Source organism: Hippocampus bargibanti, linkage group LG09 (genome assembly GCF_051943395.1).
Source record: "Hippocampus bargibanti isolate YZ-2025 linkage group LG09, ASM5194339v1, whole genome shotgun sequence".
NCBI lineage: Eukaryota > Metazoa > Chordata > Actinopteri > Syngnathiformes > Syngnathidae > Hippocampus > Hippocampus bargibanti.
The window spans coordinates 20,424,688-20,441,116 of record NC_142742.1 but is presented as its reverse complement, the minus strand read 5'-3'; the positions used below and the strand labels follow the sequence as shown (position 1 = coordinate 20,441,116).

General features: G+C 42.0%; 1 protein-coding gene across 5 annotated transcripts in view; it reads left to right on the top strand.

Annotated features, from left to right (window-relative positions):
* LOC148893932 (zinc finger MYM-type protein 4-like) overlaps positions 1-14,624 on the top strand; it is a 46,524-nt gene extending 31,900 nt beyond the window's left edge. For 2 of the 5 annotated variants that reach the window (XM_089004015.1, XM_089004014.1), the window contains 8 exons: positions 924-1,000; positions 4,435-4,564; positions 4,643-4,794; positions 4,891-5,005; positions 7,183-7,440; positions 7,604-7,715; positions 10,180-10,248; positions 13,935-14,624. In XM_089004015.1, the coding sequence (XP_088860141.1) occupies positions 924-1,000; positions 4,435-4,564; positions 4,643-4,794; positions 4,891-5,005; positions 7,183-7,440; positions 7,604-7,715; positions 10,180-10,248; positions 13,935-14,025 (1,004 nt within the window). In that variant the 3' untranslated portion in view covers positions 14,026-14,624. Of the gene's footprint in view, positions 1-923; positions 1,001-1,372; positions 1,767-4,434; positions 4,565-4,642; positions 4,795-4,890; positions 5,006-7,182; positions 7,441-7,603; positions 7,716-10,179; positions 10,249-13,934 lie in introns of those variants that run through there. The other 3 variants (XR_016115941.1, XR_016115940.1, XM_089004016.1) reach the window with 3 other exon arrangements.
* Positions 14,625-16,429: the final 1,805 nt, after the last annotated feature.

The following is a 16,429-nucleotide window of genomic DNA, read 5'->3' as shown; positions in this document are numbered from 1 at the left end:
TTCTCAAAAAAAGACTTTATCAACATCGCAGGGATAATATAAGTGGACCTCAATCAGCAGTACATTTGCACCTAAAAGCTAGCAACCATTCATTTGACAACAATGAGATTAAAATCTTAGCGAAAGAACATAGATGGTTTGAAAGGGGGGTAAAAGAAGCGATTCTTATAAAACAACAAAATCCTTCATTAAACCGGTCTGGTGGGGTGAGGTTCAATTTGGATCGTTCATACAATAGCCTGCTTAGGCAAAACAGGTTAGGCAACTTTCGTAATGCTGATCAGGGTCGTTATGCTGATGAGGTGATACCGGTGGGAGTGGGGTTAATAGGCCAGTCGTTAGTCAGGAATGTAGGAACAATCAGTGGGGCCACAGGGAGGGGTCCTCTGCCCCCCCAACCTGAGAGTAGGGACCTATCATAGCTGTGTCCGGCGCCACCATCTCTGGACATTAGGGATATATAACTAGGGCCGATACGACCAGTCAGACTTTAGTTTGCTGACGAAGCCTCTTGGATAGGAGGCGAAACGTCCGAAACCTTCACATTCGTACAGATGACGGCTGAAGAAACCTCATCGATGGACCACTCCTGTACGACTGAGAGCTTACACAAACTGTTTACATTGACGATTAAATGTCATCTGTGAGACAATGTAAATGACATTATTAGTATTAGTATCATCCCTTTGTCGTGATCAGTGTTTGCGAAAGGCCGTTTTTAAGTCTAAAAAAATCAGACTCTGGGAAACCAGTTTTTGACTCGACCAGGAAATGGCTCGAAATCCTTGTTTAGAATTTTGCTTTTCTCGTCAATTGCTATTTAAATTCCCAAATGGGAATTGCAGTTGACTAACAATGTTTTGATTTTGCCCTTAGCCAAGTCATGTAATTGATTTTTGGTTGTTGTTGCTGTTGTTTTTAAGATGTGTTTGATTTGAAATCAGCAACACCTCAACGGGGAGTGAAGAGGCCTCGAGAAGATTTTTCTGGTCGAAAACGGGTAAGATTACTGCACTGACAGGTTTCCTCTCATAACTCATTCGCTGCCATTCACGAATTTACTCAGGAATTGAAAATCTGCCGTAGAACGACATTCCAGAGTTTATTCGGGATATGCTTTTTTTTTGCGCGAGGGTGAAGAGCAAGTCCCTGTCTATTTTATGTGTGAATTTCAGAACTGTGGGTAATGTATTTCCCTCTCACAAGGGGACAACAGTTGCACATTGCTAAAAAAATTCAGCCTACAATCGCCCGTGAAGAAAACGGAGAAGGTGGCCCTCACTTTCAGTATTTTAATGGAGGAGAGAGCGGCGATCATGGCAAAGCATGTTCGTCACCATTATAATCAGTTTACGCTGAATTCGACTGGTAGCGTTGCTGCAACACTAAGTGAGGGTGATCTGTTGGGTGACTCTGAGCCGGAGCCGGATTCCTCCGATGAGTGGCAACAGGGATACTTCACCCGATTTGCGATGAACCAGCAGAGGCAGGAGAGACCACCCACTCCAAAGTCCAGGTGCACATACACGTGCGTTAGTTTCACTTTGTTTGCGAGGTGAATTTCTGTTATGTCTCAAGCGCATTGTTGATACAGTATGATGATGTTGGTAAATATTTCTACAGAGCCTTGTCCGAGTGGAGTATCCCCCCGACTTCTACACAGAGTGCAAAAAGGGAGCTGGAGAAGCATCAGATACACTAAAAACTACTAGAGTATTGAACATGCACACTCCTGTGTTTTGGTCATGCGCACACTTGTAAATAGTTCAAACACATGCACACATCTGTAAATAGATTCTTTTTGTTCTGTGTTTCTGGTTCTGAATCTAATGTTATAAATCTAAATGTCGTTTTGTCATCAAAAGTTTTTTCTTTTGTCAGTGTGGGGGGGGCTGTCGGAAATTATTTTAGGGTGATCATTCATGTATGGTCTTCTAAACTTAGAAAAAGTTCAGTGCTGATAGCAGCTTTAGAAGTTGGTTTTCAAATTGTTTTTACTTTGAACTACTCTTATCGGTAGTAAAAAGAAGATATCAAAAGTACATACAATAAATTGCTCCCATCAGGTCAAAAACTCCAATGTCAAAATTTGGTAAGTTCCATCTTCCCAACCACAATTGGTCAGTCCACATGTGTGCGCTATTTGTACACACTATTGACCAGCCTAAAGTGTTGAAAATAGCCAGCTTTCTTTGATAAAGCAATGGATTGGATTGGATTAGCCTATATTAGTCTCCCAGTGGAGAAATATACATTTCACAGGAGCAAAGTGATGAAAGTAAGAGGAAAGGAAGCAGTAGAAAAAAAATACAGGACCTGCTGTAAAGGCAGACACTCTCGCGGCACCATATTGAAGTCAAAACAACCACAAAAAAACTAAATAATGTGACGCAACACAAAAGACAGATGGTCATTCAATCTTAAGCACTTTCTGCACCTTCTTTGTTGTATGAGGCAGTTCTAGATGAAAGAGCTACAAGCTACGTTTTGAAAGCAAACACAAAGTTGTAGCATCCATTGATGAGCAGTGTGAAATCCCATCCTGCTTCAAACAGTCTACTATCGTCCCAGTTCCAAAGAAACCAGCACCCTCGGGATTGAACGACTATAGACCTGTCGCTCTGACGTCTGTGGTCATGAAGTCCTTTGAACGCCTCGTGCTGAACCACCTAAAGAACATCACCGGACCTCTGCTAGATCCTCTTCAGTTTGCCTACCGGGCAAACAGGTCTGTGGAGGATGCAGTCAACATCGGACTGCACCACATCCTCGACCACCTTGACAACACAGGAACCTACGCAAGGATCCTGTTTGTGGACTACAGCTCTGCGTTCAATACCATCATCCCAGAACTCCTCATCCCCAAACTTCTCCAGCTTGGTGTGTCCCCCACGATCTGCCAGTGGACCCTCAGCTTCCTGACAGGACGGACACAACAGGTCAGACTGGGAAATATATCATCCACAACACGAACCACGGGCACTGGAGCCCCGCAGGGATGCGTCCTCTCTCCATTGCTCTTCTCTCTCTACACGAACGACTGCACCTCAACGCACCCAGCTGTCAAATTCATAAAGTTCGCAGACGACACCACGGTCATCGGTCTCATCAAAGACGGCGACGAGTCTGCGTACCGACAACAAGTGGAGCAGCTGGAGCTCTGGTGCAGCCGTTACAACCTGGAGCTGAACACGCTCAAGACAGTTGAGATGATGGTGGACTTCAGGAAACATCCATCACCACAGCTACCCCTCACACTATCCAACTGCCTGGTGTCAACCGTTGAGACCTTCAAGTTCCTGGGAATCACAGTCTCCCAGGACATGAAGTGGGAGGTCAACACCAACTCTATCCTGAAAAAGGCCCAACAGAGAATGTACTTCCTGAGGCTGCTAAAGAAGCATGGCCTGCCACAGGAGGTGCTGCAACATTTCTACACGGCTGTCATCGAATCCATCCTGTGTTCTTCCATCACCGTTTGGTTCGGGGCCGCCACAAAAATGGACAAAATCCGACTTCAACGGACAGTTAGGACGGCGGAAAAAATCATTGGCACCGCCCTACCCACTCTCGAGGACTTGCACACTGCAAGAATCCAAACTAGGGCGCGGAAAATCCTACTGGACCCTCCGCACCCTGCCCACCACCTTTTCCAGCTACTCCCCTCAGGCAGGCGCTACCGATCCATGCGCACCAAATCCAGCAGACATTTAAACAGCTTCTTCCCCCAAGCCATTAACTCTTTGAACTCTTTCAACACTAGCCAAAATGGAACTGTATAGTGCCACTTAGCAGTTTTTTTGACAACGATACTAGTGCAGCGTGTTCTACCGGAAACAAATTCCTTGTGTGTCCTACATACTTGGCAATAAAGATGATTCTGATTCTGATTCTGATTCTGAAAAGAGATTGTCTCACATCTTCTGTCCCACGTAAATCCGCTTCAATTCCAAGCCGCGACAGTTCCACATACGCATCGGCACTCTGCGCTGACGCTCCTTTCTTGTCATCGCGGGCGCCTCAAGCTATGTACCCATCCAGCCTCAGATTGACCAACAGCATCGACCTTTCCGCTGAAGAAGCGGGGCTGAGAAAATGCTGCCTACTGCAGGTGCTAAAAAAGCACAATAACCTCAGAGCTGTCCAGCAATGACAGTCAAATGGCACGACATTCCTCCCAAATCCAAAACAGTTCTGGCATATTCATGCTGCAGAAAAGGCGCAATTGCTCAGCAGAGTCTCCTACTTGATGAATGCTGACGGTTGAACAGACCTTTTTTTTGGGGGGGGAGGGGGGTCTGGGAATAGGATTTTGCCCAACACCAACAAAACATGTTGCCAGATTACTTACTACAGATCGGTGAGCAGAAGTGTGCCTGTTTCATTCATGTGCTCCACTTAGTCATTTTTTCCTCCACATTTCTGTTGACGCAGGGTCGAAGGCGAACCGCCTCAAAAGGTCGCAGCGCTGTCGTGACTCCGGGCAGCTTCAGTTTGAACTACATGTATGGCGTTAAAGCATGGAAGCGTTGGGTGCAGCTCCACAACACACATTCTAGAAGATGTGAGCAAGAGTCCTTCGATGATTCAGTTGCTTTTATCGGACCTATATTTGATCATTTTTGGGTTCTTCCACTTCCAGCCAATCCAGTCATCGTCAAAGAGGAGATTCTTCAGTGTGATTCTGCTGAGCTGAGTTACGCTCTGTCTTGCTTTATCAAAGAAGTGCGTCGGCCGAACGGCGAGTCCTATAGCCCTGACAGCATTTTCTACCTCTGCCTGGGGATACAACAGGTACACGCATTAATTGTGCGCTTCTTGACTATGATTGCGTCTCCCTTCATCCTCACCCTTTGTCTCGTTTGCTTCCGATTCCCTGTATATGGACAGTATATCTTCATGAAGGGCCGCATCGAGAATATTTTCACCGATGAGCTGTACAGTCAGTTTGCAATGGAGATTTCTGGCATGCTGCGACTCTGGAAACCTAAACAGCTGCCCAATGGTATGTTCGCGAATGATAAAGCCACCCTCAAAGGACTACCGACGTCTTCGGACAAGTTGTGTCTATAATTTGTAAAATGGCTTCAAATGACTTTTACTGAGCGTATTTTAATAAGATTCCACCGCATATTGCTATATTTTACGTTTTAAGACTGGAGCTGAATATTCAGGAAGTCTTGTTTTTGAGTTTGTGACGAGTCCGTACGTGACATCACTAAAGGAATGCCCCTGACCGAAAAAAGACGCATTGTAGCGGTCCTTCCATCACGTCAATGTATTTTGCTGTACTTGTTTGGTCTGTGGACCTCGTGTTGCACCCAAAAGCCGCCAGAAGAGGGCGTCCAAGCTCCATATAAGGTACAGTAAAGTCTCGTTATATCGATATTCAAGGGTGTCCGAAAAAATATCGATATAACCGGGACTATCGATATATCCCACCCTGTTTGCATGTAATTTTCTCCGTGCGTGCATAGAAATAGTATCGATATAACCGGGACTATCGATATATCCGATATCGATATAACGAGACTTTACTGTATTTATCAGCCTGTGGAAACGGAGGTGGCCAAAGGAGGTCGCCATTTTGTGCCTCTTTTTCGTTGAGACATTTCCCCTCAATGTTGCCTCATATTGGCACAGAATACATTCTTTAATCGATTGCAAACATGTATGCTTTCCTCTTCAGAACTATTTGAATCATATTCATAACTGGATGTGTAACAAGAAAGCATATTCCGAATCTGAAGCCATTGTTTTGATTCTCCAGCAATGCAAACGTCTTGGCGTGACATCACGAACTGGGGGCGGGACGGTTGTACTTTAAAGGACTACCGACACCATTTTCAGAAAAACGTTTTATAGCATCTAAAATACCCAAAACACGCATGTTGATATTTTTAGCCAAATGCAAAACACCAATAAAAATTACTTCAAGTGTTGCAAAACTTCCACAAAATAAGCTCGGAACTGGGCAGATTCAGAAAGTCCCGCCCCCTTGTTCGTGACGTCACTATTGGTCAAACACTGCCTTGCTCCAAAATCAAAACAATGGCTTCAGAAAGTTCAGATTTGGAGAAGATGCTTTCTTGTTACTCATCCAGTTATGAATATGATTCAAATAGTTCTGAAGAGGAAAGCATAAATGTTTGCAATCGATTGAAGAAGTCCTTCCGTATCAATTCGAGCCGTCTGGACTCCAATTTAGCAACCATAAAATGCACAAGATGGCGCACAAGCTCCATTGGAAATGGCTGATTTGTCCACTGGGAATTTGTGTGAACTTACACATTCTTCATGCGTGTAACCACAATTGGCTGCGACACACAACGATTCACCATCGCGTTATTTGTGTATTTCCTTCTAATTTCGCCATCAACACGATGTTTTCAGACCAGACAAAGTACCCAAAATGCATTGTGTGTCGCTTTCTCGGTCACAGGCGGTCCCTCCGTGACGTCACGTAGGAGACTTCCTGAATATTCAGCGTGAGTCTTAAAATGTAAAATATACTTATATGCCGTGGAATCTTTGTAAAATACGCTCAGTCGAAGTCATTTGAAGTGATTTTACAAATTATGGACACAACTTGTCAGGAGGCGTTGGTTGTCCTTTAATGGGACCAGCTGTACTGCACTATTTTATTGCACTTGATCAGATCCGATCCATAATGTGAACAAAAATGGGTACGGAGCATATTGGCCAACCACCAAACAGAATAAACAATATCAGCATAAGCTTACAAATGTGCAGCTGGTGCACTTTATAGCTAAAGTTTGGTTTTCCTGTCCACTATAAAAACCTACTGTTTATTATGTGTTTGCTTAAAAATCTTCAATATGGCATTGCTGCAGATAATGAACCACAATATAGCATGCTAACACTGCAGTTGGTGTTTGATTAAAGGCCGGGAGGCTCAGGGAGCTTGGCAAATGTCAAAGTGTAAATATTTCACTGGAAACCATGACGTCTCTGATCCACTGTGTTTATTATTTTGCTTTGTGTTGACTATTATGTAAAGCACTTTGTTACAGCTGCATCTGTTGTGAAAGGGCTGTATGAATTTGGATGTATTGTGTTGTATTGTATTGTTTTGTTTTGCATTGGACACAGTGAGTGTGTTTAAAATCTGCAGTTGCTGAATAGCAAACAACAATTTTCCAATCCACTCTCGCCCTCCAGGTAACTCCGTGTCCTCTCGAGTTGAAGAGTCCTTCCTTTGGGAGTGTAAGCAACTGGGCGCTTACTCTCCCATCGTGTTGCTCAACACGCTTCTTTTCTTCTACACTAAGAATTTCCACTTCACCACCGTGGCACAGCACCAAAGCCTCTCCTTTTCCAACTTTAGTTTGCACACAAAACCCTGCAGTCATGCGGGCAAAGTCCTCTACCTCAAATACCAGCGAAGCAGTACTGCTAATTCCAGCCGTGGAGAGACGGGTGTGTGGAACATCTCTGCATCTGCACCACCATGACACTTATCGTACTTGAGATTGATTAATAAGCTCTTCAATGATCTCATTCCCCGCTGAGAATGTGAAACAATCTTTGTTGTTGAGAAGACATGAACTTACTGTGAGTAATTTTTGTTGTCTTTTTTTAGAGCGAATGAAAAAAAGGCCGGAAAAGGAGGCGGCTGAGATGGAGATGGTGGAAAATGTGACCAACCCTCTCCACTGTCCTGTGAGACTCTACGAGTTCTATCTCTCGAGATGGTAAAACACGCACAAACATCTGAATATGTGTATTTAAGAAGTAAAATGGACATAGCTATGTAAATGCGTTAGCATACAGCTAATTTATATTCCTAGAGTGAAAATTGTACAGTTCTTCTGGTTTTATTGATAGTCTAAAAATGTTTCATTTTGAAAAGTGAAACGTTGGTTGCATGCTTTGTTACTTGCGTTCTGGTGTTGGTGCTGCTACTAAATCTACATAAAAATCTGTGTTAGATTTACGTTTGTCAATGTGACATTTTAGAACCCCCAACACCATTGCTGTCAAAAGTCGCCTTATAAAACAATGTCATTTTAATTTATTAATCATACCTCTGATTCACTGATTCACTCTGGCGACCCCTGAAGGGAAAAGCCGAAAGGAAAAGAAGAGTGTTTTGGGTTGAACCCGTTCACCCATGAAAAATAGCACAGCCACAATTCAGTTTTGTTAGCCATTTAATCACATCTTATGTGGCGACGGTGCCATCTGTTTTCGCCTGTACTGAGATAACTCACCAACATAATTGGTTCCCAGAGTGTGTGTATCATGAGGCGAATAGTTCGTCTTCCGAACATTTATTACCCATAAGAAACCATTAAAATGAGAATAATCCGTTCCCAAGTCCCCATAAAACATAGTTTTCTACTAAATAAGCCTTAAAACTACACAAAATATACCTTATCTTATGTATAATAAATGTGATATTGTATTGTAATTAAAGAAATAAACTGTACTGCATAATAAAGTTATTTTATTTACCATTGTGATGATAGTTGATGGCTTGATGGAATTAATGACGAACTTCCAGGTAGCCTCTTGATGATAACCGTCCGAGTGAAGTTGCCGTGCTTTCTCGGCAATAATACCCTCACTCTGTCCCCTGCTATCTGCTTTTCGTTAACCCAAATCAACAGGAGTTTTCCCAACCTCTTCTATTACCTGAGACCGTTGCTTAGACAACACAGAAACACCCTTAGCCACACACGCACCCTTAACAGTTTCCTTGTTCTTCAGGATGGTAGCAATGGGAGACTTAGCGTACTGGTACTGGGACGCTAAGTCACACAAACGCACACCTTATTCATGTTTTTCAATATACTCGATGTGGTCTAAAATGTCGATCGAACACAAACCACGTCCGCACTCCAAAAAAAGGGGGTGACAAACTGGGATGCCGTAGTTTGGTTCGTCCGCCAAAACCTAGTTCGTCAACAGAGACTATATGCTCACGAATTTAATGTTCTTGAGGCGGAATGTTCGTGAGCTGAAGCGTTTGTCAGCAGAGGTTTTACTGTATTTGGACATTTGACTTCATCATGTAGGCTGTTTTCCGCTACAGACAGCATGAACAATTTTTCCTCCTAACTCATGATGTAGCACACTCGAGCATTATTTGTAATCGTGGTACAGTGAGACCTCAATTTACAAACACCTTCTCTTACAAACTTTTTGTCTTAAGAACCGCTAATTTATGAAAATTAAACCTTATAATAAGCTCTATTTTCATAATACACACTCACCGCGGCTGGCGGAGTGATCTTCGGCGGAAGCACACGACCGAACAGCGCTCCAGCCGGCGCTACTTTGCACACCCCCTCTCATTGAATGCACACGTCGATCGCCTACTTGGAGCTTTTTGCTGATAATTTTACTATGATGGGACCGAAAAAAAAAAAAACCACCACAGGCTCGTGTTCAGCCCAGGAAGGCACAAAATAAAATCACCGTCGCTGAGAAGAAGGAGATAATTGAAAAACACGAACGAGGTGTGCGTTTGTGTGATTTAGTGGCCGAGCACGGCTATGCTAAGTCAACGATTGCTCCCATTCTCCGGAACACAGAAGCCATCAAAGGTGCGTCTGTTGCAAAAGGTGCTTCCGTGCTTTCTAAGCGACGGTCTCGGGCAATCGAAGAAGTTGAAAAAAACTTTACAGCACAGTTTATTTCTTTAATTACAGTCCTCATGTAATGTGCCTCTCTTTGTGACTTTATGATACAATGCAGTGTATTTCTTTCATTACAATACAATAGCACATTTATTATACATAGAATAAGGTATGTTGTGTTTCAGGATGGTAGCATGTGTTTTAAGGCTTATTTAGTTTAAAACTATATTTTATGGAAACCCGGGAACGGATTATTCCCATTTTAAGGGGTTCCTATGGGAATTTTTTTTTTAGATACACACTTTTCGCCTTACACACTCTGTCTGGGAACCAATTAAGTTCGTAAGTTGAGGTCTCACTGTACTTTATACCACAGAAATCGATATGAAATGCTACAATGAAATAACCCCCTTCCGCCTATTTTTGGTGGGGTGGGCACTAGTAAACAACAATGAGAAATATTGGGGAACTGTGAGAAAATTGATCAAAGCATCGAGCCCTTATAGTCTAACAGTGAAAATGTAATTTGTGCGGCACTAACTTGATCTCTTCCTCTTTCTTCCTCCCCCATAAGCCCGCCCACAGCATTGAAGAGGACTGACATGTTTTACCTCCAGCCTGAACGCAATGTCCACACACAAAGGTCAGAAACCTCAATTTGTGTACTATTTAAAGGACAACCAACACCTGCGGACAAGTTGCGTCCATAATTTGTAAAATCACTTCAAATGACTTCAACTGTGCGCATTTTACAAAGATTCCACCGCATATTTTATATATATTTTATATTTTAAGACTTGCGCTGAATATTCAGGAAGTCTTGTTTTCGAGTTGATGACGATGCCCTAAGTGACGTCACGGAGGGAATGCATCTGACCGAGAAAGTGACACACAATGCATTTTGGGTACTTTTTTTCGTCTGAAAACACTGTGTTGATCCCGAAATTAGAAGGAAAACTACATAAATAATGCGATGGTAAATTGTTGTGTGTCGCAGCCAATTGCGGTAACACGCATAAAGAAGGTGTAAGTTAACACAAATTCCCAGCGGACAAATCAGCCCATTACCAACGGAGCTTGTGCGCCATCTTGTGCATTTTTCTCTGCGCTACATTGGAGTCCAGACGGCTCAAATTGATACGGAAGGACTGCTTTAATTGATTGCAAACATTTATGCTTTCTAAAGAGTTCGATGTTTCTCTTTAATTTGTAAGTAGGTTCGTTGTCAGATCTCCCAGGCAGGTGAAACGCAGAGCTTGATCGTGGCGTGGAGTCGAGTAAGTCGTACTGTGAAACTCCGTCCAATGCTGAGCGGGTCTCTGCGGGCTGCGTGTCTGTCTGGGTCTGAGTCCGAGATGATTCTGATTCTCTCTGTCCCACGTCGGCTACTTTTATACCCATTTTCATGCGTGGGAAATGCGTCAGGCTGAGACGCACATCAAGGAGATCACAGGGCTTGAAATACATCAAGGACGCGGTACACACCGGTAACGCCACAGGTACATTGGAGTTCAAACGGCTCGTATTGATACGGAAGGACTTCTTTAATTGATTGCAAACATTTATGTTTTCCTCTTCACAACTATTTGAATCATATTCATAACTGGATGAGTAACAAGAAAGCATCTTCTCCGAATCTGAACTCTGAAGCCATTGTTTTGATACTTGCGTGACGTCACGAACAAGGGAGCGGGATTTTATGAATTCCCCCCCAGTTCCGAGCTCATTTTGTGGCAGTTTTGGGGCACTTTATGTCATTTTTATGGGTGTTTTGCATTTGACTAAAAATATCAGCCTGCGTGTTTTGGGTATTTTAGATGCTATAAAACGTTTTTCTGATGTCAGTTAGGAAACGAAAAAATTGTGTCGGTTGTCCTTTAAAGTAGCAAAGCACCGTGGCCCTCACTGTAGAATAAGAAAAGAGTTTACGCTTTATTTACTAATTTAAAAATATCCTTGCTTATGGTAAAGGAGAGCCACAATCAATCCACTTTTCATCCATTATATAACAATAAAGCACATACAGGAAGGCACAGAAACTGCTGTCAGACACAACTCTTGGCCAGAGCTGTACAGAGACTCGCTGACATCACCTGCCACTTTATGAGGCCTTCCCTCCCAAAGACACAAACGTCATCTAACTCACGTAATCTGTACAGTGTTTTCTATTGACATATTATGATGAAAAGTGTGAATAGAAAATACACTACTGTGCTTTATTATGCTGAGTATTCTGATTCTTCTTGTGCCTGTCCCAAGCCCAGATAAATACAGAGGGTTGTGTCAGGAAGGGCATCCGACATACAAGCTTAAACAAATGTAAACAAAGCTAGACTTGTACAATTCCAGCTAGTTAACTCATTCACTGCCATTCCCGAATTTATTCTGGAATTGAAAAGCATGACGTGGAGCGCCATTCCGGAATTTGTTGGGGTTTTTGTTTTTCCTTGGGGGGGATGCAGATAAAGCACTGGTCAAACCTCTGTCAATGTTTTCCCTTCCACAAAGGGACAGCATTTGCCTTTTGTCCATGTTTGCGCTTTTTTTACAGCTTCAGCTATTGTTAAAGAGCTATATAAATATGTATGTATTTTATTGTATTTTGTACAGCCGCCCCCATTTCAAGCTCATAACTCCAGACCCAATTTATTTGGGAATTGAAAAGCATGACATGGAGCCCCAGTCCCAAATTTGTTCGGGTTTTGGTTTTTCTTGCAGGGGGTGCCGATAAAGCGCTGGTCAGACCTCTGGCAATGTTTTTCCCTCCCTGCCTTTTGTACAGCCACCCCCATTTTAAGCTCAGATACCTCAAGACCCATATAATTTAGCAATGAACTTTTTTTCTGATTAACGAAGAGAGTTCTGAAGCTGAATTTTATGTTTATGTAGTGTTAAAACTCAATATTCTGTGGGTCCTGCAGTCTGAGTGAAAAGGACAAAACCCCAAACACATTTTTGCACATTGTCTGGCAGTGAATGAGTTAAGATAAATAACAATGAGGATTTTAACAATTTAGTTTACCAAGTGCTTTTCATAAGATTTTAACTATCACAGTTTGTCATCTTTATTTTTGCAGTGTAGAATGATCAGATTGGCTGTATATGAAGGCAGAAAACTCATTTCAAAGTCAAATACAGTTCTCAAAATTTTTAAAAATACTTATTTTGCTTTTGGTTTGCTTTGGCATTACAAATCAGAATCGCTTCTCTATTGCCTTAAAGGATAACCGACACCAATTTTTTTTGCTGATGATACTAGTGCAGCGTGTTCGACCGGAAACAAATTCCTTGTGTGTTCTACATACTTGGCAATAAAGATGATTCTGATTCTGATTTTTTTGTTTCCTGACAGCAGAAAAATGTTTTATAGCATCTGAAATACCCAAAACACACAGGCTGATGTTTTTAGTCAAATGCAAAACACCGATAAAAATGACTTGAAGTGTCCCAAAACTGCCACAAAATGAGCTCAGAAATGACGAGATTCAGAAAGTCCCGCCCCCTTGTTTGTGACGTCACGCCAGGATACTCCACACACAAAACAATGGCTTCAGAGAATTCTGATTTGGAGAAGATGCTTTCTTGTTACTCATCCAGTTGTGAACATGACGCAAATATTTCTGAAGAGCAAAGCATAAATGTTTGCAATCGATTAAAGAAGTCCTTACGTGTCATTTTGAGGCATCTGGACTCCAATGTAGCGTCCCAGAAAATGCACAAGACGGCGCACACGCTCCGTTGGAAATGGGTTCATTTGTCTGCTGGGAATTTGTGTCAACTAGTATCAAATAGTAGTCTTGGTGCAACACACAACGATTCACCATCGCGTTATTTATGAAGTTTTCCTTCTAATTTCGCAATCAACACAGCGTTTTCAGACGAAAAAAAGTACCCTAAATGCATTGTGTGTTATTTGTCGTTCAGGGGCGTTCCTTAAGTGACGTCACTTCAGGCATCGTCTTCGACTCGAAAACAACACTTCCTGAATGTTCAGCACGAGTCTGAAAATGTAAAATATAGCTATATGCGGTGGAATCTTTGTAAAATGCGCTCAGTAGAAGTCATTTGAAGTGATTTTACAAGTTATGGACGCAACTTGTATGTAGGTGTTGGTAGTCCTTTAGGTTGGACAAAAAAAAGCTTCAGTATTTATTTGCACCAGATTTTCTATGTTGATGGAATAATTCTGAAATTCTCCCCGAACACTCCCATCCACAAAGTGTGATGCATTATTCACTTTGAAATTCATGTGCCTTTGCAGCTCTGAGATGCCCACTGACCTCTCATGTAATTATTTCTCTCGCCGTGCCTTCTGCTCTTTGCCCACAGTTCCTACTGGTATACCTGTCACACGTTACATCATACAATTCTGCAGAGCATGCTCACTCGTATCTTGGCTGTCAAAGAAGTTCAGCGGTAACAGGAGGCGCCCTACTCTCGAGTCTCAGTTTACAGTGACAAGAATTTTTGGAACGGGAACGGGTTCCCAAGCAAAGAATGGTCAAGTGGACTCACGCCAGCTCTCGACTGGATATGAAGAAGCAGGCCGTCATGCCTTCGAAAGACACACAGTGGACGCTTGGACTCTGTTGAGCTTACCTGGTTTCAGGCATCTGCGACTATAATTTAAAAAAAGGAGCGTTCCGGTCTGTTTGATTTCTCCTTTTCTTATCACAGTCCCAAATTTAAACATAAGTTTCAATAGTGGTTCATCTCCTTGTTTTTTACATCCCTCTCCTAACATTGTGCAGTGGGATGTTCTATGCATTGGACATGCATGCACAATTGTGCTACACTGCTGCGACTGCAGCTGTACCGATGCTTCAATTGAAAAATTCCCCCATCCTGCACCCGCTCTCCCCTCTCCCACAAGTTTTCGGCATTCTTGGGGGGCATCAAGCAACACGGATAGCTGACATTGGCGATGGATTACATCATCCCCCCCCAAAAAAAAAAATCTGTTTTTTCTTTCCCCATATTGTCAACCAAACTTAATTAAAGACCAAAAACAAAAAAGTACATTTCATAACTTCATCATTGCTTGAATTCTTTTTGAAATCGTGATTTTATTTGATTATTTTGTAAAATCGCCAAATCGTGCCGTTTTTTTCAAGCTCGTGCACTCTAAAATTTTAGTAGCATGCTTGCCAGCATTGAGAAACATGATGTGGTTTTGAATCAGTTCCTTGAGATGAATGCTATCCAAAATTGTTCACTGACTTGTTTTTTTTCTGTCAAAGTTTTTGACAAGAAGAAAATTAAAGTACTGTTAGGTCACCAGCTACATGTTAAATGAGGTAGTATGACACAAGAGGAAACTCAAGAGTGCCTCTCACCCAACATCCAGCCCAAATCATTGTTCTGTCCCTGTTGTGGTCTTTGTGTCAAATCACCCCATTTAATGCTTTTTTATATCCTTGGATCCTGCCTGTTTTTCATGCGGTTCTCTTTCCTACGGCTTGTTTCCTGTATATAGCCATTCATTCCTGTATCCACATTCATGTGCTCCCCGTTAACAGTGCCATTATTTTTCTTTCATGGGAGTGAAAACCTTTTTTTCATTTTTGTGTGGCTTTGCACTAGTATTAAAAGAGAATTTTTAAAGTGTTTGTATCATGGTCTGTAAGGTTTAAAACAGATTTTAAATTGTCAGACAATAAACAACAAAGTTTTTTTAAGGTCTGTCAAAAATTAACAAAAATGAACACTCATTATTCTGCGCATTGTCAAATGACCAATCATGTTTGTTCAGAATTAAAAAAAATGCACTCAATAATAGTTCTTGTTCTAACATACAATGAACATGAACATTAAATTACTGTTGGTCCATGCAAAATAGTTCTTGAGGTCAGCAAAAAACACTAAATTGTAGATGTAACATTAGTGGTTGTCCAAATTGGTATAACATTGTGGCAGTACTGTACTCTACATTTTAAATTCTGAAGACATTTTAAGTCTTCAGCTCCTTTAACAAAGCAGTCATTAACAGGTTACTACCAGTTTTACCTTTTCCATAATCCCAACTACCATAATTCCTTGTTTATTGCAGTTTACGTTGCCAAAAGAACCAGTTAAGTGACATGACATATTTCGTTACTGTCGATGAAAAGGTTTCTTCAGCCGTCATCTGTACTTCTTTGAAGGTGTCGGACGTTTCGCTGTAAAAGGTACATTGGGGAGACAACAAATTCTCAAAAAGACTATCAACATCGCAAGGATAAACTAGTGGGCCTTAATCGGCAGTACATATGCACCTAAAAGCTAGCAACACTCATTTGACGAAAATGAGGTTAAAATCTTAGCGAAAGAAAATAGGTGGTTTGAAAAGGGAGTAAAAGAAGCGATTTTTCATAAAACTAAATCCTTCATTAAACTGGTTTGGTGGGGTGAGGTTCAATTTGGATTGTTCGTATAATAGCCTGCTTAGGCAACATACGATTAGTAATACTGATGAGGTGATACCGGTCGGAGTGGGGCAATCAGGCCAGTCGTTAGTCAGAACGACAGGAACTATCAGTGGAGCAGCTGCAGGGAGTAGTCCTCTGCTCCCCCCAACCTGAGAGCAGGGACCTATATAGCATATATACTGCCATATATGGATATAGGTATATATATATATATATATATATAGGGCCTAAACTACCAGTGACTTGTTTGCTGACGAAGTTTCTTGGATAAGAAGCAAAACATCCGACACCTTCAAAGACGTCGATGACGGCTGACCTTTTCATCGATGGACCACTCCTGTACGACTCAGCTTGCAGAATGCAGCGCATACGGCAGCAAGTATTCGTCATATGGTCTTCATGTTTTGAGACCATAAA